The 25,608-nt window shown below is 37.1% G+C and overlaps 1 protein-coding gene across 1 annotated transcript in view; it reads left to right on the forward strand.

Annotated features, from left to right (window-relative positions):
• Positions 1 to 13,499: 13,499 nt before the first annotated feature.
• The window catches only part of LOC131096208 (atrial natriuretic peptide receptor 2-like), a 35,317-nt gene continuing 23,208 nt past the window's right edge, over positions 13,500 to 25,608 (forward strand). Inside the window, exons 1-7 of the mRNA XM_058044524.1 lie at positions 13,500 to 13,553; positions 14,524 to 14,620; positions 17,432 to 17,568; positions 19,967 to 20,095; positions 22,086 to 22,190; positions 22,782 to 22,884; positions 24,423 to 24,568. Coding sequence (XP_057900507.1) covers positions 13,500 to 13,553; positions 14,524 to 14,620; positions 17,432 to 17,568; positions 19,967 to 20,095; positions 22,086 to 22,190; positions 22,782 to 22,884; positions 24,423 to 24,568 — 771 coding nt within the window. The remainder of the gene's footprint in view (positions 13,554 to 14,523; positions 14,621 to 17,431; positions 17,569 to 19,966; positions 20,096 to 22,085; positions 22,191 to 22,781; positions 22,885 to 24,422; positions 24,569 to 25,608) is intronic.

Consider the following 25,608-nt stretch of genomic DNA (forward strand, 5'->3'; position numbering starts at 1 on the left):
TAGAGAGTAAAGTCAAGGGTCAAGTACATAGTCATTTTTTACAATTCATGAGGATTTCTAACCTGAACATTTTCTTGCAAGACTTGCATTGAATACTAAAGCTTTCTTATGAATTTTAAAAACTTCAACATGCAAAGATATTTTATACTTATATAACATATCTCACCTAAGAACTGAGCGGCTAATGCAGCTCAGCATCAGTCAAACCTTTGTAATTTTTCCTGATATCTAGTTTATGATTTAGTGATTACCCTGCAGCCTTTCTTCAAAAATAGATAAGTTGAAGGGCAAAGTTCAGCAAATTACACTAACATAGAGCAGGTCTAGGACAGAGTTGGAACTGTTTCTCTGGTGGGCCGGCCAATAATATTATATTAGTATTATGCTGTCTGCATTTTCACATTGCAGAAAGTCTTGGATGTAGCCCATCAGAGTATCTGAAATCTGCACTAACAAGGATAACAGTTTCCTTTAGGTTTTCACTTGGAGCATTTTGGTTTAAATAACAAATCCAGAGGCTGTTACCACAGACTAACCTGAGTCAGTGATAACAGCCTCTGGATATGTTATTTCCCACCTCCCTATTTCTTTTCCCCAATGAGTTTTGGTCTCTTCATGTTTAAAGACTTCTCTTAGTTCTAAACTGTGGCAAACCCCTCAAGTGAGACTAGGATATGAAGTTTTTAAAATTGAGTTTTTGGAATGGCAGCACTAAGGATTGAAATACCAGATGATTTAGTTACAAAAAAGTGATGCCTGTATATGCAGATAAAGCATAGCTTCCTTTGCAAGAGCATTGAGATCTACTTGTGGTAAATCAGCATCAGGCATTTAAAAGTCCTAATTAAGTTTATGTTAAATGTCTGCATGAGTGCAGTAAACTGCCTCTTTGGCATTTGTTTCAGGAAGGATTGAGTAGAACTGTACTATTATCACCGAACTATGCTTATAGAGAGGTGTAACATGCCATAAACAGTTTCAATAGCAGCCAAATTACTACCCTTTCCAAGTACTGCTGTTTTCTGTAATTAAATGTGATGAGTCTGAGCTATTTGTTCTGGCTTTTTTTTTTTTCCTCTGAGACAAAGGGTTTCATCAGCTTGTTTTCACTCTGATGCCCTGGGAACTTCAAAGCAAATCATAAAGGGTTACCACCTTCCTGCCTCATCTAGTTACTGAAATTGCCCTCATTTTTTATGTGCCCCAGCACTTCCTAGATCCCCTGTAAATTCACTTTCCATTAAGGAGAAAATCAGACACATATATCCCTTGCACTAGTCTCCATCTCCGAGAGCTCATTTTCCTAATTTCTGCAGAAAATAGCACTTAGAGAAGGTGCTGCTGACAATCTGTTAAGCAGGTTAAGTCTCTCTTTTTCTTGCTCTTTTTCCCAGCTAAATGAAACAGTTTAAGAAGAATGTATGAGTGACATTCATGAAACCTGAGTGGAAAATGGAGGTGTTTTAAAAATATATTACCTATTCTTAAAGAAAAAGCTTTTGGGTTAGAAAAATACTGGCAAGTGAATTTTTAGACGTAGTTTTAATCACATTTTGAAAGAGAGTGAAAAAATGCTGAGAAAAAAATTTAGTTAATCCTGGCAGTTGTGATAGGCTATACTTCCCCCATAATTTAGCAGAGTAATGAAGTCCAACTATTAATAAAAACAGAATCTATAAAGTAATTAAGTATTTGTAGTGGTATAGTGATGCATCTTTGACAACTCTGACAAAACTGATTAGCTCATGGAGTAGGAAACAATTCTGAAGGTAGATGCGTGAAATATTTTTTTGTGCTGAATGCTTGATATAGTCTAGGGAGGGAGAAATTCAGATAACAGTTCTGAAGCCAGCACTACCTAAAGGCTTTTGAGCCAGATGGGCCCAAAGGAAGGATCCAATGCAAACTGAGATGTTTCATCATTCTGATTTGTCTGAATCCTATAAATCTATTATAATACATTTTTTTCCTATTATTTATTCTTGATATCAGTTTTCTTTCATTCAACACTGTGATGAAACCAGAGTGAAAACATTGTTACTAAAGAATTCACCTTTTGGTGATGTTTCTTTTGTACAGTTCTAGCCATGAGTATTGTTGCCTTTAACAGGTGGGACATGATTTGCCACCAAGGCAGAATGGAGGTTCTACAGCAACAGTAAATGAATGTTACATATACAGAATTTTGTTTGTGATCCCTTCCATACTAGGACTAAAGAAGTTAAATAAATGTATTCTTGAATTAACTAAACGTATTAATAAAAGAGCAACTTCTTTGCCAATGAAAACACTGCAAAACAGACTATATTAAGAATGGTCAAACTTAGCCTGGCTAAATTAAAGTTTTTGGACTTTAGAAAAATCATTACAGAAAAGTACTAAAATTATGTCTGTAAAAATGTTGCATTACCAGAGTTTCCGCTATGATTAGTCATGCGTGATCATTGTCATCTTTGTTCACAATTTTGATTTTTCTCTTCTGTATCAGGTAGAAACTTGTATTGTCTTTTGCATTGCTTAAAACACATATAATACAGCTTGCTTGAATTCTGGCAGTTTGTGTGATAGCTGAGACTTCTGTTGTATCAACATGTGTCTTTTTCACTTTTTGTTGAAGTTCTCAGACAAGACAATTCTTTCAGCACACCCTAAAGAAAATGGGAGACTGCATTCACTACAGAAGGCAGACAGTAACAAATACTGGTGACCGTTCTCATGTAAGACAGAGATGATGTGCTTAATAGCATTACAAGGTAAGTGAAGACATGCTTGGCTCCTGTCATTTTTCATTTCATACATCTAATGAAGAGTAAATATGTGTGTGTATAAATATATATCTCACAATTATGAGTACCACTCCCCCATTCATTCCTAGCAATGAACATTCATTCTTCCTTTAAGGTCCTTTTGTCCTTCTCAAATAAAGCAGACCAAACTGATGATTGACACTCTTTGCTGGGGGGCCAATGAACTCTGCCCCTCTACCTTCTTCTTTGCTTGCCTATCAAGTGCCCTCCTGCATAAATTCTCATCGCTGCTCCCAGTACTTAAGAAATCACAAGGCTTTGTTGTGCCACTCTTTGTTGTGCCAGCAGCATTCAGCAAAGCTGTTGTTTCTCACTTCGTTTGATTTCACAATCCAGATTATCAATCAGAAAAAAAGGAGACAATAGAGCAGAGCACGTGGAGTATGTCTGTATCAAATCAAAATCATTTTCAACCCAAAAATCTAGTGAAACACGTTTGTTCAACACAGAGGTGCAAGGACTTTCCCACTGTGTGATGCCAGGTAAACCTTTCTTCTAATAGCTCTGCTCTGTGGTCCTGCTGCTACTCCTTACTTCACTTGTTTCCCTGGATACTCTTTACTCCTTTAACCACAAACATTTCTACTATTTAAATTCTTCTAGAATGCATATACCTGGTGGAACTGCTGGTCGTCCAAAGGTAGACAACTCAAAATAAATTTTCCTTCCCTGTTTTTTCTTCCCAGGCTATAACATTTATACCTCAAAACTTTTGCTAGGCAGACTTATCAAAGCTGGCTAACTCAGAGGTTTCTGCACACATTTACAAAACATACATTACAATGATCCATATATGGTGTGAGTGTATTATATTGTTTTCTTATATATTGCAACTGCTTCTTTAAACAAAAGTGCCTCTCAAGCAGATAGGATTAGATTGAGAAGTGTTGCTTCTTGAAAAGGCTAAAATCTGGCCCAGTGACTACATGCTGTGGACATAGAGTAATGGAGTAAAATGGTGCTGCTACTGATAGATCATGTTAATTTCATGGTTGGAACTGAAGGTAATCTCAGATTTCATTAAGACATAAGAGAATACTCTTTGTGGGACTAGAAATATCAGGTTTTGATCCTAGTCATTATGATCCCAATCATAATACACAGAGATGTAGCTATGTCATAGAATCTTCCTGTCTCAGGTCTGGCAGGGAGAGGGTGTTGAAGCAGCAGGAGGTGTAAGCTGGTTTGAGAATGAAAGTTACGTGTTGGGTACTTATTAAACCACTGATACCTCAGAGGAAACAAAAATAAGCACTGATTTATTTAAGAGAATGATCTTCTGTTTATCCAAAGCCACACAAGTAATTTTCTCTTTGACTTTATGCTAGCCACAGCTTCCCAATGGAATTACAATTTAAATCTCTTACATAATCAGAGCAATTTCAGGGGAGAATTTGACCCCGAGGGAGGCAGGAGAAGTGGACAGATTTGCTAATAGTCATGTGATGAAAATAGTCTTTTCATTAGCCCTTCATGAAGTCCAGAGATTGCCTTGAAAGATGCCCTAGCTAGTATCAGAAATAGCCAACCTAGAGATGAAAAGCATCCTTGTGCTCTAATGAAAAGGGAAAAGAAGACCCTAAGATATCCTATGACACTGTTCCTAATGAGTTTCTCACAGGTTACCGTTTCAAATGGCATCCTTTTCTCACCAGCACAGAAGTACCAGCGTACCCTGAAAATTCAGGTTCTCATGCACCCTTTCTCCCCTTACATGCAGAATACCTTAGCATCAGTTGCATTTCAGAGTCCATAGAAATTAGTCCCTTACAGCCCATGTGTTATATGCAAAAAGTAAAATGAGCAAGTCTCATGATCCCTGGGAGGCAAAACTTGAGGAACTGAGAGGAGAGCAGTTTCTTTCCTGGTTTTCCCTATACTGCATATCTAGTTCACCTACCTTGTCTGCAGGTAGCCTGGTTCTTTAATCCCCTTTTTGACAGTGGTTGGACTTTAATCCCACTTCACACTGGGCTAAGAATTTTGTGTATTGTTCTTCCAAACATGTTACTTGCATCTCTAAACTTTTGAAGTATGGAGCAGTTTATGCAGCTTCCATGGGATATAAATACTAATAAGGTAGGTTTTTCCTTCCCACTGAAGTACTGAGAACAAAATATATATAAGTTAAAGGTCATCTCCTCTTAATGGAATAAGCACCTGGGGCATGAGAAGAAGATATGCCTCATCATTTTAATGACTAGTGAAAAAGTGATATTATGATCCAGTACAACAGTTTGTCATGGTCAAGCATTAACAAAAACTTATCAGTGGTAAAACATTAAAGTGACAATGTGTATTTTATAAAAATATCTAAAACCACATCTGGTCTCAAGCAGATACTTTGAAGTGGGGGTGTGATGTGAAACTGGATATTAAACTAAATCAGTTATAATACTGTTCATTTTAAAATATTACTGAAACCACTGATAATACAAAGATAGTGATAATGTCTGTGTTTGAAGTTAATGATGTATAGAATTCTGTCCTGTCTTGATAAATTCCTACTTAAACAGAAAGAAATGAAAATATTGTCTTGTTTGTAAAGAGTAAGTCCTTTACAAAAATCCATATTTGCAATTAGAAATAGTTTGGCAAAAGATACTCTAAGAGGGATATCTCTGTGAGTTTTGAGCAAATAATGTACATTTTCCTTTTTGGCTAGAATTGCAAAATTTTTATTGCAAACTTATTCCTGAAAATTATTTTTATTTGTTAATTTTTAACACATATAAGTTTTTTTTTTCCCTCCAGCATTATAGCTGAGGTATCCTTGTGACTGAGCAAGGACAGAGTGTACCACGAGGCAGGGATATCCAAACAGAATGCCATCACCCCAAAAAGAGCCAGGTCTCCAGTGCCAGAGGAGGGCTATCAAGACAGGTCTGTAGATAGTCTTCAACCAAGAGTGCAGGTTAGCAGATGAATGAGTGATGATAACAGATAACATGGTGATGAGGTAAATCCAAGGTCAGGCCAGGAGGTCAAGTCCATGTGGATTCAGATCAGCAGGGTTCCTAGCCAGGTGTGGGCATAGGTGCAGTATAGCTCTGGCAAAAAAAAAAATTGTGAGAGCCCAGGCTAAAAGCAGATCCTGGAGAAAGGTGAGGGGTCCCTGCAAGGGCTTCTCAGGCGACACTTCCACACGTGGCTTCATGACTGGAGAGCTGCACTGGCCGTGTTGGCCATGAGAGCAGGCAGGTAGCTTCCAGGAGAGAGGGGCATGCTCAGCTGCTTATCAGGATTGTGTTTCCTTTGTATTACTCACTTTACGCATGATACATGAAAATCAGATATTTTTTGAGAACTAAGTATTGGCAAGCTATGTGGAGATTCAATGGACATTAGGCCTCTGGTTGCTGTTTATGTCTTTGAGAATCTCCTTTTAGAATTTAAAAAAACCCAAACAATTATTTTATAAGGCATTTATAAGATGAGAAGATACAGATCAACTCCTAACTAGTATTTGACAGCAGAGCACTGGAATACTTTATTGTAGAATCATCTGACATATTATGCTTCTTGCCAACCAGACAACACTGGAAATCATTAAGGATTTCACTTTGGAGTGTACTCTCTGAAGGGAGAGGAATATAAATAAAAAAAAAGGAGAACAAGCAATTAGCAGTAGGCCTAGACAATATAAAAATGAGCTAGTGTAAAATAAAAATCGTCTTTATAAATATGACTTCATATGCTCACATTTCTCCTTGCAGTAGGTTCTCAAGTATCCATTCTGGAATTAGCACATCATTGGGAAAACCAAAGACAAGTGCCAGGGATTTCAGTAAAAGTGAGTCTGAGCCCTAAATCAGATGGTAGTTGCATGTGGCTGTAAAGGATACCTTATTTTATTCCCAACAGGCATGTCACATCAGGTATTTGGGTTTCAAATCAAACCAGTTTTATTTTCTATCTTTTCCTTTCAGTGACCATTTTAGCCACTATTTCTTGTGTCAAAGCTACAATGCAAGTGGTAGATTGATCTCTGTGTAAAGAAGTTCTTGACTGCCCAGTGTTTTCTGACAGAAGAAAGACATATCTGACTTCAGCAGCAAAAGTACTGTACCCAAAGAACCAGAGAATCCTGAACTGTGGAGAAATCTTTTCAGGTTCAGTAGCATATCAAAATCTTCTCCCACTAGACTACTTCTGTCAACTAGTCAGTCACAAAACATTCTACCAAGTGGCATTATGCCAAACGAAGTTTGCTCTATTTGAGGCACAGATTAGAAAAGCTCATTGAGACGAAGTCTCCATCAGCAGAAAGACTGTGATATTAAAGAAAGACTGATTTTTACATTTCTCTGTGACTGACATTTATTTTAATTGCAGAATGAGAACACTTGCAGAGTAGTGATCCCAGGCTGCATTTGCAATCACTTATTTGCATACAATACTCCAATACTCCGAGGACAAAGTGTTAATTTTACAGGTGAAATATCTGTTCTGCTTTTTTTTTTTTTTTTTTGTGAGTTTTTTGTTGTTGTTGTTTTTGTTGTTTTTTTGTTGTTGGTTTTTTTTTTTTTAAGTTTTTGGGTTTTTTTGTTTGATCTGCCTTTATTGCTGTATTGGGTAAATGAAAATAGGATGATCCTTTTTTCCTGTGAAGAAATGCGAGAATACATTTCTGTACCGCATCTTGATACATAGTAACTGACAGAAATCCGAACCATGGAGATTTTGAGCCTGTAAAAAGGATACAGAACAATCTGACTGTTCTTTGTGTAGCTGGTATAAGTACTGAACTGAAATTACAGCAAGATAGGAGCTGATGGGGCTATAGTGAAACCCTTCTATCAAGGAAGTGTACTGACGCCTCGGATGACACCACAAAGGAAGGCATAGGGGCTCCATTTCCAATGGTTATTAAAAACAGGTTAGGCAAACATTTCTACAGCACGGCATATGCAGAAATTATCATGACTTGAGGAAAGTAAATAATATGAATCTCTTTTTCTTTTTTGGATTGGTTGAAAGAGATGATCAATAAGGCTAAGTTCCTAAGAGATGATCAATAAGTTCCTTCAATTAAGAGGCACCCTATCTCAGGGATCTCTCAGTGTCTCTTAGGAATTCCTGATTGTATGACATCCTGGAAACATGGAAGCAGTTGTGGCTTATGAGGGCATCTTCCTGGGTGAGAGAAGGACTGTGTGTAATGTCCATAGTGCAATGCTAATAGTCCATAAAAGTATGAGCTTCAGAAAATCATTGAAGAGTTCTGGAAAAAGGAATGACTAATACAGTGAGAGGTGAGGACAGGAAAAACTCATTCAGGGAAAAGGCAGATTTCAGTTGAATGACCCTACTACCAGTGGAATGCCCAGTGTATCTTAGGACTGTGATGCAGGCCAAGAACAGAATTGTCCCTCAGCTGCTGTATGTCACTATTACTCAGGTCCTCCAGTAGATCTTCAGAGCAGCCAGTTTCTGTTCTTAAGCACTGTAGACATCTGTAATGTTTCTGCCTGTGTGGGAGGACTGAAAGATGGGAGGAATTTGAGAACATCAGTAATGTTCTGCTCAGCTGAAAAATTCAAATTACTCTGTGCTGAACTGGGACCCACTCTTCTTAAGCCTCCCAGGCAGTCATCCTGACAAATTGAAATTGATTCTCACATTCTCAGACTTGCTGAATGCCCTTTGAACAACTACAGCATTGACATGCTATGTTACAGTAACAGAAACACAAAGATTTGTTCAGGAAAATCCCTTCTGCAGAAATCTGTTATGTAATTAGGCTAGGATTTTCTGAAGTTTAACCCTTTGAAAATAAAATTCTTGGTGGCTTTTCTGGGAACAGAGAGTCCCTTTTTTCTTATCCAGTCTCTTTAGAGGCTTTCAGTGATATATTACATCAAATAACTAGCATCACCAATATTTTTAGTTAATGAGATAATCACTGTTACCTGTTAAATTTTTACCTGTGAGTTTTTTTCCTTGCAGGATTCTAGATTATCATTGTTCTGTCAGCTCTTTAAAAGAAGAAAAATTACATGTTGTTTTACATAATGAAAATTCTTGAATGTTGGGTTTTTTCCACAGTAGTTCATGTACTGGTCAGTCATCTAAACAGAGAATAGTCTTATTCTTAAAGAAAAATGTTTCTTCTTCAAGTCTGTAACATATGCCAGGTGACAGTATTCATAGAACCTGGAGGAAGTACACAAGATGCTTTTCATTTTAAGTTTTGATGTATTTTATAACATTTTTGAAATAAATTAAACATTTAGGCTTGTTTAGTGACACAGATCAAATCCAAAGTAGAGCAGCGCAACAAGCCTTCCTGTGATGTGTCGTGAATTAGAGTGAACCTGAGGAATGCATCTATAAAAGCATTCATTTGTTCAGTATTCCCAGTAACCTGAGAGTGCAGGGAAAATTACCTGCCATCTTCACCAATTAATATCACTTACATTTTTGAGGTTTCTCGGAGTTTCTGAGGTATGTACAACATTGTGGGTGGTCATCAGAATAAGCAGTTTCTTTGCTGTAATTTTCACTGGCTGTAGTTATCTTTTTTATCTGTTTTGCTTGCATACTGCCTCCCTGGTCTGTTCCTTTGTGTATGTATGTAACTGCTACTTCTGCTATAAGAAAACTGTCATAAAAGATCGATCACCTAACATTAACCTTTCAGATCCTTGAAAACCAATATGTCATCACTTTTTTCTTTAAGGTATGATTGCAATTTTTTTTTTTACTTGAGACCTCTTTCTTTGAAATTATCTCAAGCTTTCAATATTTGGAAAAATGTATTAGAGAAATGAAGAGGTACTACAAAGAGTGATGGTGTGTGTGCAAGGCTCAGGATCTTGCTTACTGCTCTCCAGCATTTCTTCAAACCCACACTTGATTACCTGTTAAAATGTCCCAGCAGACTGAGGTCACTCAGTACCTCTGAAGCTACTAATCTACTGTGCAGTTTATTAAAATGTTTAGTCTTTTAATTAAATTATCTGTAATTCTGGAGAAAATCAGGTGTTTTTTTTATTAAATTAGCTAATCCAGGCTCAGATGAGGTGTAAATCTCACTGAACCGTATGAGCTCATGTGTGTGTTACTTGAATAAGTGTTTGCAGCAAGCATTATGAGAAAAAGAAAAAGGCTGGGAGGAAAAACCCACTGAATCTTTTTAAGGTAATGCATAATAATAACAATCATCATCATCATCATCATCATCATAGCAGTTGTAACCAGATCAGGCTTTTGATCCAGTTGTCCAGTTCAGTTCATAAGCAGCAGAAAGCTTGGAAGACCAGCACCCTGAGAAGAGAACAAGAAGCCCATACTGAAAGGCCTCTCGTGGCACATATAGCTGTCTGCTTCGATGTGGATTTACAAGACAAAAGTCAACACCCTTTGAATGTAGGGCTGCATAACCCAGGTCAGCAAAACCCTTTCTCTACAGGCTGAAATGCATAAACAAATTATTAGGGTGACCCAGTGAAATTGTGATCGCTTCTTGTGCTGTGGTACTGTGACCACGAGCCAGAGCCCTGGAAATGTCTTGTGGCTGCACAGTACATCCCTCTGCTCTTGGGAAGGGGTTGAAGGCCACCATCTGCTGCCTCTGAGCTCCCTGGTAAGACCCTGAAATTGAACAGTTCTTTGCTGCACTGTGGCTCTGTACTCCATTTGCAGCAGTTCGTGCATCAAGAGAGGACTTCTCTTGCTCCAGACCATGCAGTGTGGGTGCATCAAGAGGAGGATTTCCTTAAATCAGACTGGGTGTAGGAGGAAGCTGTCCTTGAGCCAGACCTGCCGCTGTGCTGCAAGGAAACCACTAGAGAGCAGCGTCAGAGTGCTCTGGCCATACCCGGCAAGCGCCGCGGGTAGGGGAACCTGTGCTGGTCCCAGTGAAAAAGGCGCGCGAACTCCGTGTCGTTTAAAATTATTTTGGAGCTTTCTGTAAAATGAGAATAGCATGGATAATCATCACTTAGACGCTAGGAGCCTGGAGCGATGTAGCGTTGAGCAGGATTCAACCCTTGCACAGGATGAATATATTCTGCATAAGTGGAGTTTTATATACTAAGAACTAAGCTTTAGCTACTGATTTCACAAATCACAGTACAGCCCTCATCAAATGGTGTCTTTGGAATGCCATAATTTTGAAATGTCAAATAAGTCCTTGTAGTGGCTTCTGAGGTTTTGTTTGGGAGTTTTTGGTTGTTTGTTTTTGGGTTTTTTTGATTTGGAGGTTTTGGGGAATTGTTCACTTTTTTGTTTTGTTTGCTTGCAGTTTTAGGAGGTTTTTTTTGAGCGGGGGGGTTAGTGGTATTTTGTTTTGGCTTTTTTTGGGGTGGGTTGGTTTTTTTGTTTGTTTCTTTGTTTCTTTGCGCTTTTTTGTTTTGTTTTGGTAACTCAGTTCCAAGACAAGAATCATCTGGAAAATTTGAATGTCAGAATAAAGAAATATTTTCAAGGATATCTGAATCTTTCATCACACAAATTTTTGTTTTGACTTGCTGCTGGAAATTACTATCCTAAAATACTTGAAAGAACACAGGAGGTAACTTTTGTTCAGCAATGTTGTATCCATTGTTATTATTTGCTACAAATATTAAAAATTTGTATGTAAGTTATATGATTAGTGAAACATTAACAAGAATACATGTTTTTAGCAATATCTAAAATTTTCTTGGTCATAAATTTTTGAAATGTCTTTATTTTGCCTCTGTTTCTTTCATAGTAGAAGTTATTTTTGTGTTAATTACTGAAATGGAAATAATGTAGCTTAAGGGACTGCCTGAGTACAGTCAACATAATAAAAATACATCTGTAAACATAAAGTGATTTGATAATTTAATTTCAATCAGTAGAAATTACCTGGGGTTTTCCTTTTTTTTTCAGATTAAGTGATCCTTTGATGAGAAGAAGCCAAATAACTCAGTGTTATTGCACTAATCAAATCAGCAGTACATAGAATTCACTTAATCTATGCTAGAATGGGTCTGGCTATGATTATAAACTCATCTGTGATCATAAACTTATCTGTAATAATAAACTCTGTGATGTAATGTTAAGATATAAACACAAATTATGTAAGTGCATATAACTTACAAACAGTAAAAGGGGCAAATATAAAGCAATTACTATTAAGATGAGTACTTCACTTTATTAAAATGTATTTCTGATTTCTTTTATATCCAGAGAGTTGTGGATAGGGCTGAAGAATATATTGCTCACCGAGCTGTCAGTCCTTTTTACAAAGGTTTATATATTTGTATTGCTCTGGTTTTATTTTTAAAATTTTCGATGTTTCTCCACTTTAATGCAGAAATGGTATGTGCATCTCAGGTAGCTGGGATAAATTGTTAAATCAGACAATTACCAGACATTCCTGTCTGTCTATCTTTAATCCAAGTCTCTCAAGTATTTGTGGCCGTTCTCCAGGAGTTCTGAATGAGGTGATCGACAAGTAGCTGTAAATGTAATGTATGATATTTACAGTCCTTGAGAATCATGATATCAATGTCATCTGAATATTTGTCAGTCCATTTACAGAAAATAGGATCAGTTGGGCAGTCTTTTGGCTTCTATAGTATCTAACAAGTTATAATCCTTAGCTTCCCTGCCAGCAAATTCCTTATCAAGCAAAGACATCCTAAAACACAGGGCCAATAAAACCTCTCCAAGATGTTGTAGAAGTGGGCTATTTTAAGTAGATAAATGTGCCAAAAAAAATTTCTAAAAGACTTCCACATAGTGAAGCCTATCACAGCACTGGAAGACAAAGCACACATGAGATTTAGCATCTCACAACAAACATAAAATTTCAACCTGAAACATATAGTTTATACAAATAGCTCTTTAATGAGTGAAGCCAAACAGATTTTTTAATTAATCTACAGCTCTTTCAAGATTATCTGGGCACACATTGAAGTTTTCTCCTGCCATTTTCATGCGAGAAACAGTGAAGTTCAAGCAGTTTGACTAAGATTCTTAATATCACATTGGGCTGAGAGACAGAATTCAAGAGGGAACATAGAGAAATATTCTGGAGAGCTGAATCACAACTGAAGGTTTGTATTGGCAGGTCTTCAGCGAACAAAGATATTCATGGACACATCTATGTCTATATTGTATCAGCATAGCTACACAGAAGTCTGTTTCACCTGTGCATGCAGCAGGACACGGATAGAAGTTGTTCTACACCTTCAGGGACTGAGAAGTCACAGGGTCTCATGCAATTCAGGCTGGAAGGAAGCTCAGGAAGCTGGTGAGCCTTACTGTTCATCTTATGCTGGTAGCCTTTGCTTGCCTTGGTGTTTATGTGCATCTTCTTTGGGCTCAGCTGTGTCTCTGTGTTTATGTCCACAGCATCAATTCATCTGCCTGAGAGTCGGATGCTGCTCACATTTGACAAAGCGCTGCAAGAAAATCCCCCCAGTTGGTTTTGTACTTTTAAGCAGTAAGGGGCACAAATTTCAGGAGGATGGGGCTGCCCCTAAAACAAGTGGGGACTTTTTGAAGGGTTTCAGCAGAGGCGCAGAGGGGTATTTTCACCCTGCACTGTGGAGTGGAAGAAGAAGGAAGGAAGTGGGAGAACAGCTGCAGCAGCTGGAGTTGCCAGGATCAGCTTGCCTAGCAACCCCCTTCTTAGAAGAGGGTATCTAATTCAGAAGCAACAGCAACATCAGAAGCCGCCCTGACACTTGGTGAGCTGGGTGCACATTGGGGAGCATGGGAGCTGTCAAATCACCAGCCGTAGAGCTCCGAAGCCTCCTCATTTTTTTGGTAGGTCTACCTAGATCTGCTTAACAGAACTTATCCCTCTGATCTGTGTGTTCAGAAAGAACTGTATATGGCTTATTACAGTGAAACAGCTATTTATGCTAGTTGTTGATTTTTATTTTAGTAATGTAGAAACCAAGAGTAATGGAAGATATATTGGAAAAATAAGTTGTACCATTCCATCTTATTCTATTCACATTGTGTTGTGATAAGCAATTGCACAGTACAGTAGATGGTTATGCTTTAATTATATGTAGAAAAACAATAGCAGATTGCATGAGTAGAAACTATTATCTTTTACTAGAAATAGAATAAGCCCAGAGTGCATTATCATAGAGTGTTCAGATCTGTTAGCATACACCCTAAAGTGTATTTTTTAATACATGACTAATATAATCTGTTATATATACATATATAGTGTATCTTTTATTACTGTTACAATTCAATTTCTGTGCTATTATGATGCTGTAATAGGCTTATGCAATTCTTATTTTATATTTCATTGTGCATATTAACATTTATATGGATAAAATTTGTATTGTGTTATTAAAAGTATAACAAAAATTACTCCTTCATAAATTTTAGGTTTGAAAGATTAAAAGAAACGGAGCATTTTGGAATGGGGGGAGTGCCATTCTAAAAAACCTTTGTTAAATAAACTGTCTCTCTGCATATGGTCCTAGAACTGTCTGATCTTTGTAAAGAACCATTTTGGGAGAGAAAGGTTAGTTAAGTCCACTAACTGTTTCATGCCAGTTTCTGGAAAAATCAAAATAATGTACTGGTTGTGTTTGTATGGAATTCTTTTACTTTTTCCCTCCAGAAGTTAGAGACATCAAAATCTGCCAGCCTATGTTTCTGCATTTTGTTTGATTTCTGTAGAAGAATTATAAACTTAGGAGATGGAATCCATCCTTTCCTTCTTCTTATCCTGTCTTTTTTTGACTCTTTTTTTTTTCTTTTTTTCTGGCAGGTGGTATTAGTGCAAGGGTGGCATGATTTAGATAACAAAGACTATGACTGTTGGCCCCTGGAAAAGCCAGATGAGTATAACATGCTGGACTGTGGAGGTGAGTGAGTCATAAAGACGACTGCGTATCTTACTTGGGGAATGGCTGAAATCCCCTAATTGAGCTATTCATAATAATAGCTTACTCATGATGGATGTAATCCGTGATGAAATGCATCTAAATCAGTGACGAACTCTCTTCCTAGAGAAATAAGTGAAAGAAAACAACTAAAGATACTTCAGAGTAATTATTTGTCCAGTATACCTTTGTTCTAACAGAAAACTAATAACAACAGCTGTATCCATTTGCCCAGAGAGAAACTGAAAACATTTTTCTTTCTCATTAGAAAACCAACTGGAACTTAATCCAAATGAAGCATGGAGGCAGCGCAACATTGTAGCAAATCTACTTGCTGAAACTTTGCATTGTAATTTCAAAAGCATACTGTGCTTAATCAGTAAACCAGAAAGCAAATTCACCAATTCTACATCACGCTTTTCCACCGGGCACAAAACTCTTCCATGACTAGCTAAAAAAACCCTGATACCTTCAATAACATACTCCTGTCAGTTTCCAAAATTAATTCACTTGATGAGATAGCAACAAAAAAATGCCCAAAAAAAAGTTGGTAATTTATTAAGATGAAAAGCTATTTAATGAGCAACTGATATGTGTAAAGCTCAATTTAAATATATAAATATAAATATAAAAGTTTCTTATACTCTAGGGGTTATAAAGCAGTAGAGCAGGTGTCTCAGAAAGGTTGTGGCTTCTCCATTCTTGGAGATTTTTAAAACCTGACTAGACAAATGCTAGAGAAACATCCTTGAGATGACCCTGCCTTGAGCAACACAGGCTTGGACCGAATGATTTCTGTGGATGCCTTCCAAATTCAACTCTTCGTGATTTTGTGACTCTGTAACAAATAAATAACTGATGTAAAGGAACACTTTGTTTATGTTGTAAAAGGTAGGGCCAGAGACATGCATTCAATAGGGTTTTTAGAAAAATAACCAAGAGCGCCTCAGAAGGTGGTTCTAATAAAACACTTCAGGAAATATACTGCTGTGTAACGCTCTTAGCTCAATGTTACAATTAAACATTCTTCAATTAGTCTCTTGGAACAGTGAAGTTTCAACTAAGACTTTTATTCCTGTATGAATTTACTCTTGGTTTAACACTGAAACAGCTATTTATCACTACAGATGCCTTGTTTGAACCTATTTTTACTAAGTACAAGGAAAACTAATGTGAGTAGATTGCTAATTAATGTGTACCCATTACAATCAGTTTTAGAATGAACTTCCAACTCTATCCTCTCTTTCTTTGTAGGTTTTCTTTGCCATTTTCTGGGCATTGCTAGAAACAAAGCAAAGCACATATACTGTAGCCTCATTGCTGTGGAATTAGCAAAAGATTTTCAAAGCTTCTAAATGTGGGAGTAACTGTCATTGAAAGAAGAGTTTGGTTTACTTTTCTGAGACCTTTATAAGGAAGTAGAAAATAATTTAACTGAAATTTGTGCTGACCTTTTGTCTTCATTCTCATATATTCTTTGAAGCTCAACTCTCTTACCTTTTAGTTGAAATCACACTAGCATTTTTTTTACATCTCTGTATTATGGTTTTCACATAATGTTAGCAATTAAAATGGGTTTTTACTTTTCAAGGGAGATTATCAAGGGAAATCAAGGTTATTTTACAAATTGCCTAGTTAAATCTGATAGTAAATTAGGGGGGAAATAGTGGTTTCAGTACTGTGCAAGCGAAGAATGTACTTGTTAAAACAAGTATGAGTAACAAAAGAGGTCATAACTGAACAACAAGAACAAAAAATGAGATGTCTTGTAAGGCAGGTTTACCAGTCCTCTGCAGAAGGAATTTAATACTTCCTGACAAACTGAGTTACACAGTTTCATTATGTAAGTAATTTGATATGGTGCAAATTAAAACCTTTATCCAACAATAGACAAACAGGTAGGTGAGTGCACTGGGAAGATTTTGATGGAGTTAAGGTTATGGATTTAAGACTTCTCCCAACTTTTATCCTACTTCATTCTCAGGCACAGAGGACAAGAGACATGATGGGGGTAAATCGTCTTTCCCAGTTTAAATTGTGAAAATGGAAAATGGAACAGATGTCTGATATACTCCTTCCACTGTCCTCTGTTCTATATGCCATATGATTCCATCACATGATAATGCATTCTTAAATATGTAATTATTAGTATTTATGTTTCATGAGTTTGAGGGTTTTGACTGAATTTTGTGTGTGGTAGAGTTGTCTGTTCTCTTCCACAATAAGGTGTGTCTCAGTGGAAGCAGCCAAGAATTAAGGGTAATATTGTCTGATCAAAAGAGGAAAGCAAATATACCAGAACAAACATCAATGTGATATAGTGGAAGCAAAGTTAGTTTACACAAGATGAGCAGATTTTTTGTTGCGTTTATCCAACTGCTTGGTCTGAGTGTCAGAACTCTTCAAATAATGTGCATTTGTATTTACCAATACAGCCATTAAAATAAATTACTCTATTTGGCTCATAAAAGGTAATTGGAGAATACTGAGAGGGTTGCTCAGAGGGTTGTGAAGCACTGGAACAGGCTGCCCAGAGAAGCTGAGGATGCCCCATCTCTGAAAATGTTCAAGGCCAGGTTTTATGGGGCTTTGAGCAACCTGGTCTACTGGAAGTTGTCCCAGCCCATGGCAGGGGAGGAGAGACTGGGTGATCTTTAAGGTGCCTTCCAATCCAAACCACTCTGTGATCCTATGAATAGATGAAAGTCACTACAGAGAAAGTTTTATATTTGTATGTATCTGTTAAGTAAAAATCTGTATCAAATATTATGACCCATGATTGCGCTTTTCTAGGACTGGAGATGACATGGGTTCATAGGCCTCCAGAAAAGGCTGTGAGTGGGGAGTCTTTCAACGTGACCTATGCCGTCTTTGCTTCAGACAGTTTTTATCAATATGCTGTTCAAAATGGAATCCTTTCCCACAGGTATTACTTCTTATAAAAATGCTATAATGATCATGAGTATATGAGGATTTTGTGTGTACATATTCAGTGATATAATTGGAGCAGACATTTTGGAGCTCGTCAGCGATATAATTGGAGCAGACATTCTGGAGCTCGTCATTAATTCCTTCCATGTTCTGAGATCTCTCATAGCTCTATTTGCCCTGCTGTTTTTCCCTTTGCTCTCAGACTAGCCATTATGGCATGTTTGCCTGCTAGGTCAGAGACAGGGCACCTCGCTACTGTCACAGTGCAATGCTGGACATCACTTCTTGCCTTCCCTACACATTGAATTTATGAAGTTGAAGTTTCATCATGAGTCACGGGCTCTCTGTATCTTATACTCATTTTAATGATAAGTATGATTCAAGTGCACAACATGGATATGAAAACGATCCATTAAATTCAGTGGTCAACTGTGCTTGATTTCTGCGGGATTAAAATCACTCCAAAAGCGTATATGTCAGCTCACACACTGTGTTAGTGACTGTGGACATGGACAGTTAGAGAGTATGTAGGGGTGCAGCTCCAGATCTACGGATCTGGATCTATAAAGCTGGGGGCAATACGCTCTGATTTCATACTTTTGTCTGTAAGTAGCAATTCTCCATTCCTATATAGGAACACCTGAGACAGAGGGTGGGACCCCACTTTCCTGTGCTGTTGTGTAAGAGATATTTACAGAACATTTTTCTCTGCCTGAGAGTTCACATTGCAAAGTTCAATTTATAAGAGCTGTTATCCAGAGTTATTTTTTTTCATATTGAAAGATGATCCATAATCTATTTGCATCCACAAAAAATGGATTTTTTTTTAAATTTTGGTCATCTATGTACCATGTTTAAAAAGTACTTAAAATTTTCTTATCACATCTTCTGAAATGTATGGCTGCTAACAGTTCTGGGAACTTAACCATGAAGCAGGTTTTTTGACTGCTTGGCATGAATCTGATTTTTCTAGTCTTCCCTGGGAGACCCACTCCCTCAAATCAGTAAGGAACTTGGAAAAGTCTCCTTGAAAATAGAGACAGATGGCAAATATTTTATAAAAAGGGAGATAAATCTATGCTTCAGTTTTCAAAGGGATTAAATTTTCTTCACATTTTGTCTAGGTTATCTGGTTGACACTAAAGGTTACAGTGGCTGACCCAAATATACCTGAGGTTGGCAAGTCATTGGATGGGCATCAGTGTAATTGGATAAAGCCATGATGAAGTTATTGAATAAAAAATACAGAATACTGGATAAATTTTGAAAAGGAAAGAAAAGTACATGATGGATTAGACACTAAATTAATTAAGTATTTTTCTTAACTTCCAGTATGAACTCAAAGGCTAGTAAATTTTAATATTTTATCTGTTTAGGTGTTTTGGAGGTTGACATATTTACTTATGTCATATTTCAAATATGCCTCTGCCCTCGTAAATCTGGCCATGAGTACAATCAATGTTAACCTAATCCTTTGTCGTTTTGTTTATTTATCATAATTAACAGCCTTCTCATAATAAACAAAGCCTACTGTTTTTGACCTAACCATTATTGGCTAATTCTTTCATTAAGAACAAGCCAAAAAATAAATCCTGTGTTCTGAAATTTTTTTCTAAAGATCCAACACAAGTGCATAACATTTCAGCTGAATTGCAGTTATTCTGGCTGTATCTGAGTAAATCATTTTTGCAGAAAACAATTTTATCTTACAGCCAAATTTATTAGGGTGATAACGACTGAAAGTGTAACTGAGGAAACAGTGTTGCATCACACATTTTGAGGTGAATACATGCATCTTTCAGGAATAAGTTTTCAAAAGTTGTTTTGCAGCACAGCCTGTTCAGAAAGTCTGCTCTAAAGTTGTGGTTTGGGAAATTGTATCTGGTGTATAAGACCATTATAGTTATTTTCCTCAGCAATTTAGATTGTGAAGACTGGAGCTAAATGGTCTGCATAGATGCTAAATTTCATGCATAGATGAAGGTTTCTGATTGGAAACTTTGAGACTGGAAGTAGCCAGGGACACATATATCTGAGAGTGGAAGTAGAATAATAGTGTCTTTGCCTGTGCCAGATGAAGTGCAAAGTAATCCCACCTGGTCATGAAGTCAGGTTGGAAGGAGTAGGGGAGGTTGGTCCCTGCTTGCAGCACAGTATCTGCTAGAAGACCCTAGTGCATGGCAGTCAGCAGAGGTCCAGTTGACAACAATTTCTAGTGCTCCAGGAGCATTTCAGCTAGAAGACAAAAAGAAAGAAATGGTTCAACAGCGTTTATTTCACTGCGTATGTTTTTGCTGCTAATTTGTCTGTGCAGAATAAAGAGCAAGCTCTCGTATGTTTGTTGCAATTTTTGTGAATGAGGAATGGATGTAAAAGTTTTTCTCTCTCTCCTGCTTGGTTAGCAATGCTACTGCTGCAAAGGAATTCTGTGAGGAGCATGACTGTCCTGCCAGATGGAAAGACGCAAATGGGGACAACTGCTGTGTCTACCATGCCAACATTCATTCCTGTCCTTTGGCCTTCATGGTTAGTGGGATGGTGCAGCATCATGTGCTCTGTTCTTGCTGCTGGCTGAGACATCATTGTAATAAGCAGGTTCAAGTTCGTGAAGAATTTCTGTGATTACAATTAGACCAAATTTATATAGTTTGATATATACTCACAAATTATGGTTCACTAAAACCACTATGGCAATGTCTGTCAGTTTTGGAATTTTTTTTTGCACTGGATGCTGAGGCTGCAAGGCAGCATTCAGAATCTCTCATTAGCAGGACAAGTTTCATCTGTCTGAGTTTACCTGACTTGGACTACTGTGCAACCAAGAGAGAAAGAAAGACAGATCACTGCATTCTAAAACAAGCAGGGCAAATTTTTAGTTAGATGTATCCCAGTCTTTCTGTTTTACAGAGTGAGTGTGATTAATTTGCTTGGATTACTGGAGTTGAGGAGGGTGAGTATTACTGGCTGTGACCTGTAGAACTGAAGCCTATTTACCTGTGTCCTGAGATGGAATGATTTTTCTTCATTGTATCAGAGCAAAGCAAAAAAGAATCTAAATACAAGATAACAAACTTTGTTCATACAGTGAAGGCAAGATCCATTCTTAGCTTGTCTTCTTGGCCTGTCCCTCTTTGAATAACTACTTAAAGTTCTGATCTAAAAATACTGTTTGGAACACCTTTTTTTTTTTTTTTTTTTTTTTTTTAATCTGTGAGGTAAGCCTTACCCTGCATAAGAACTTTCATGCGGCTGCCCAGTTTTTCTAGTTAATCTCCCTTCTGGAAATGTGACACGTTCTTCGTGATCAAAGGTGGTGTAATAGGAAGCCTAGCCTACACATCTTGCAGCTGTTTCATATGCCCATCTGTGTGAAGGTCTAATGACTCCACAACAGCTCTAGTTTGCTTCTTGGCAATCTGTTCTTGAGGACTTGTTTTATTAATGATTCCCCAAAAGCCTTAGCTGGCACCAGGATTTTGGTTTAAAATAGGAATCCCTGTTGGAAGCATCACATCAAAATTTTTGTCTAGAATCATAGTAAAAAACTTGAACATCCCACTGCTTTGGTGACCTCTCTATTATTTCTATTTTCACAATTATTTCTGCTTGAAATTATGGTGTGGAAATGGCAAAAGCATGTTCACCAACATGCATCATCTGGTTTCTTCATAGTACTCTAAATGTTAGAGTTTCTGCCTAAAGGAACTGAGCTATTTGTCTGTTACAGAGTTGAGTATCACTGCATAAGATTGAACATACACTTCAAAGTAAGTTTTTCCATTGTTTGAGAGGAGTTTGGGTTTTCATTGCTTTATTTTTTCAGTGTCATGTGTTCTAAAACATTTTATTTTGGTTAATGTGCTCCATTTCTTTTAACTAGGTGTATTGCTTACAGTCCTTCAAAAGAAATGTCTGAAGAATTATCTGGAATTAGGAGACAAGCTTAATCCTTTCAAGTAAACAAAACAGCCAAAATTAATCCTCCATGTTTGCAGTTGTAGGAGGTTTACATTTTAATGGCTTTATTGAGAAGTGCTCTGCAAACAGACTCTGAAGCAGTGCCTCCCTTCCAGAGGGAAAAGAATAAAAGACAGAAAAAAAGAAAAAAAAGCAAAGCAAGAAAAAAAGCTGCTCTATCAAAAGTGACACTTCAGTAAAACCTCTTGAGAAAAATATTAAAAGTGGAATACGAATCTGGTTCTGATTCTAGCACAGGAAATCAAAAAAAGTGAACCAACTTTATAAGAACACTCATTCTTTGAGTGCACTACTGAGGCTCATATTTTAAGAAATAACAATATATGTGAGATCTTAACTGAATATAGGAGCAATTGCTTCTCTGTTATTTTGTCACCAAACAGTGTTTCTTATGTTTTGGCAATTTGATAGTTTTGGTTTTAAAACAGAATTTTATTTGCTGTTAGAGAACATAAGTAATTTTGAGAAAGAAAGAGAGGAGGAGCTAGGACTTTCATTGTGTTATGGTATGCTGACATAACCAATATGTCTACTAAAGGCTAAAGGAGGAATATGTGGTCCATGGATCCCAGATGATGGTCAGATATTTACTCACACTTTGTCTACTGCTGGCAAAATGAGCCAAAGGAACTGGACTGCCAAGGTAAAGTATATTTATTGCATATAGGATTTTACCTCATTTGCTCTTTTTGGAGCTTACTTGCTATTAATTTCATGCAGTTCATGAACATGCTCCCCATTTCATTTATATGTATGTGTTATTATCTATGCTATGCATATAGCTGAGCTAACTATCAATTCCCAACTGACTTGACTTGGAAGTCAAGTAAGGTACCTTTACAGCTTGGGTAGTTAGTGGAAGGAGTGGAGATGGCAGGAAAATGAATAGCATAATCTGTCCATTTGAGGTCTACACTAAGAATACATCTCACTACTGACAGGATATGAACGTGTGATGCAGGTTCCTGTGACCATTAGGGAACTTCAACCTGAAAGAAATAGCAGGAAGGCATGCACAGCAGAATGCACAGGGCTGATAGCTCTGCCTGGTGAGAAGAAGGCACATCAGGAAGAGAATCAAACCAGTCTTTCTTTAAAGAGCTATCTCTCCTGATTTTGAAAGAAATGCACAAATTCTTTTGGCAGATACCACAGTCATTCAGTTCTTGTTATAAAAGCCTTCTGTATGCAAGCGAAGTTTTGATGCTTGGTGGTTTGTTCACTTGTTTCACAGGTTGTTTTAGTTCATGTGGGTGTGACTTCTCTCATTGCACACATCAGAGTGGGGAGAATCCAAGCTGCTCTGGAAGCAAAAACCACAGTCCTTCCTGCAGTAGGTATGATATAAAATGAAAATGTGAGCTAACTTCTTATTGACTGCAAATCTCAATGCTATTACCATTCATGCATACTTACCAAGAGCAAAAGCAATTCTTACCCCAGCCTTTGAAAATACACAAATGTCTTCCTGAAATTCTTCTTCACATAACACTGAAGTCTGAAAAAGTGTTTGAGCTTCTAACAGTTGTATTAATCTAGAACAGTAGAAAGTCACTCTTGTCAAGTAAGTAGTCAAATACCATGACCAATGGCTTCAGGTACTACAAGGCTTGTCTGCAGTTCATGGGAATCTGAGAATATTCCTCCAGCTAGTGTTCTGAGAATCCAGACACTTTTCCCCTGAAGGGGAGCAGACTTGTCTTAAACATATTGGAAAGGCAGAAATCCATATTGGTTCCCTTGTTCACAATCAAAATTGCTCCCAAGGGCATCAGTCTTCCATTCTCTTTAGTATACCTGTATGGAGGGAAGCAGAAATGACTGTAACAATTATCTTAGTGATGTCAAATTGTAAAAGTGGGCTTCTTTGATAAATTAAACAACCTGAGAAGTTATTGGCTAAAACAAAAGTGTCATCACAATACTCTTGATATCTACTCTTCTGGAAATGTGAGAATATATTTTGCAATGTTATGGGGAAAAAAACACAAAGCAACTCCAGTGTGAATAGAAGTATTTATCTACAGAATTTTCTACTCATTTCCAAATAACTGCAGCTGAATTTTCCTGGAAACTTACAATATATCAGAGAAGAAATTTTACAAAATGCAGCTCTACCCCTGAGACAGAAAGTGACTTCTGTTATTATCTTGGTATTATACTGGAATTAGTGAGGCTGAAACAGAATTATTACTGAGCAGTAGAAATTTTTTTTAGTTTTTTATTTAATTTTAAAAAAATTACATAATGACAGAATAATACCTTCAGCTCACCTCTCAAGTCTGAAGTACAGCATGATATTAGTTTAATCACAGAGGTAAAATTGAAATACCTTTCAAAACCTGGGAGAGGGACTTTTTTATTTAAGACTTTTGTTTTAAATTACATCTAATATTGCTGATAATTTATGTAAGACCTTGGAGTAAGTAAAGGAAATAATTGAAGTGTGGGTTGCAAGATTTTTTCTGCAGTTCCCAGTGTATTTTGCTGCTGCTGAGGAAGGGTCCTTGGCTTCCTGGAATCACAAGTGCTGGATTAAATATAAAGAATGCAAAAGAAAATGTTGGCCTTGAAGAACTTCGAGTTTCAGGAAAAAAAGTGTAGATAATGAGAAACACAATAGTGATGAAGTGATTTATACACAAAACATGTCAAAGGCTCACATGTAATTCACATTTACCTTGATGAAAGAGACCCTGTATTACTTCAGAAATTCAGATTGTTCTTTCAGTTGCTGGTATGATGTCCCTGAATTCTTCAAAATTTATTCTTTCTGGGACTCTGAGGTATCCCAGGTCAAGAACCACATGTTTAAATCTGAATACAGTCTTGTGGGTGGATGAAACTGCCTTAAAATGTTTTGTTTTCTAATCAGTCTGTGGAGATGGCTTTTGTGAGGAAGAGGAAGGCTGCTCTATCTGTCCAGCAGACTGTGGGGAATGCCCTCTTTCTGTTGATGTTAGGATAGCAATTGCCTTACCAATATGTTTTGTCTGCACTGGCTTCATTTTGACAATAATGGTAAGTACCTGTTCTCTACTCTTATTTCCTTTCTCTTCAATGAATTTATTAGACAGAGTGGAGCTCTCTCTAAGTAGAGGGAGAGATTTTCTTCTGCCTTCAGCATTTGTGTGCTATGGAAAAAAGCAGAAAGAAGGGAAATTACTTGTAAACCTTCCTTATTAGGGAAGCCACTGTACTAGGAATTTTCATTCTGTACTAGGAATTTTCATTCCTGAGGTGGAATCTAATGGGGGAATGGGTAGATTATGGTAAAGGTAAAAAAAATTTTCCACTACATGGGGAGTAGGGGATGCTGGCAGAGTACTTTTCACTTACAGTAGAAATCTGTTATGAAATTAACAGCTTCAAAACCTTATAGAAGGCAGAATTATAAAAGATTTCAAAATCAAATTAGGTAAATTGATTTAGGAACTAGCTCCACATGAGACCATTAAATATCAGAGTCCAAACAGAACTTTGAAGCAAAACATTCAAGTTGGGATATTCTCAAAAGAATCATGCAGAGAGGGTAATTTTTTTTTTCTGTTTTGGTTGCTTGATTTATTTAATAGGTTTGTTTCCTTAGTAACAAACAGCTTGGTTCCTTTCAAAGTGATTAATTTTACATAATAATAATCAATTATTATAGCAAACTCATGAAGGAAAAACAAAAAGAGAAGAGAGGAGTATATCAATATTGGAGAAGTAGTTTTGGGAGTATTTGAATGAAAATGCCTGTATAAAGAGAGAATGGTATTATGGTCTATTACTTAAAATGCTTATTACTTAAGTGCTTCTGGGAAAGAATATCTACATTCCTTATGTGTCTGCGTCTTGAAAAAAATGCATTTTTGAGTTTCATAACAGAGGTTTATCAGGTGAATATGGCACCTGTAGAGTCATTGTATTAACTATGTTCATAAAGGGTAATTTATTTAGCTCTTGGCCTGTATATCCTGTAAAACTATAGGCCTCTGCTTCCTCAGGGATTCCTTCTCGGTCCATCTTATACTGCAGTTGCAGTGAGCATCTGAGGTAGGCAGCTGCACAGATAGAGA

Source organism: Melospiza georgiana, chromosome Z, assembly GCF_028018845.1.
Source record: "Melospiza georgiana isolate bMelGeo1 chromosome Z, bMelGeo1.pri, whole genome shotgun sequence".
Lineage (NCBI taxonomy): Eukaryota > Metazoa > Chordata > Aves > Passeriformes > Passerellidae > Melospiza > Melospiza georgiana.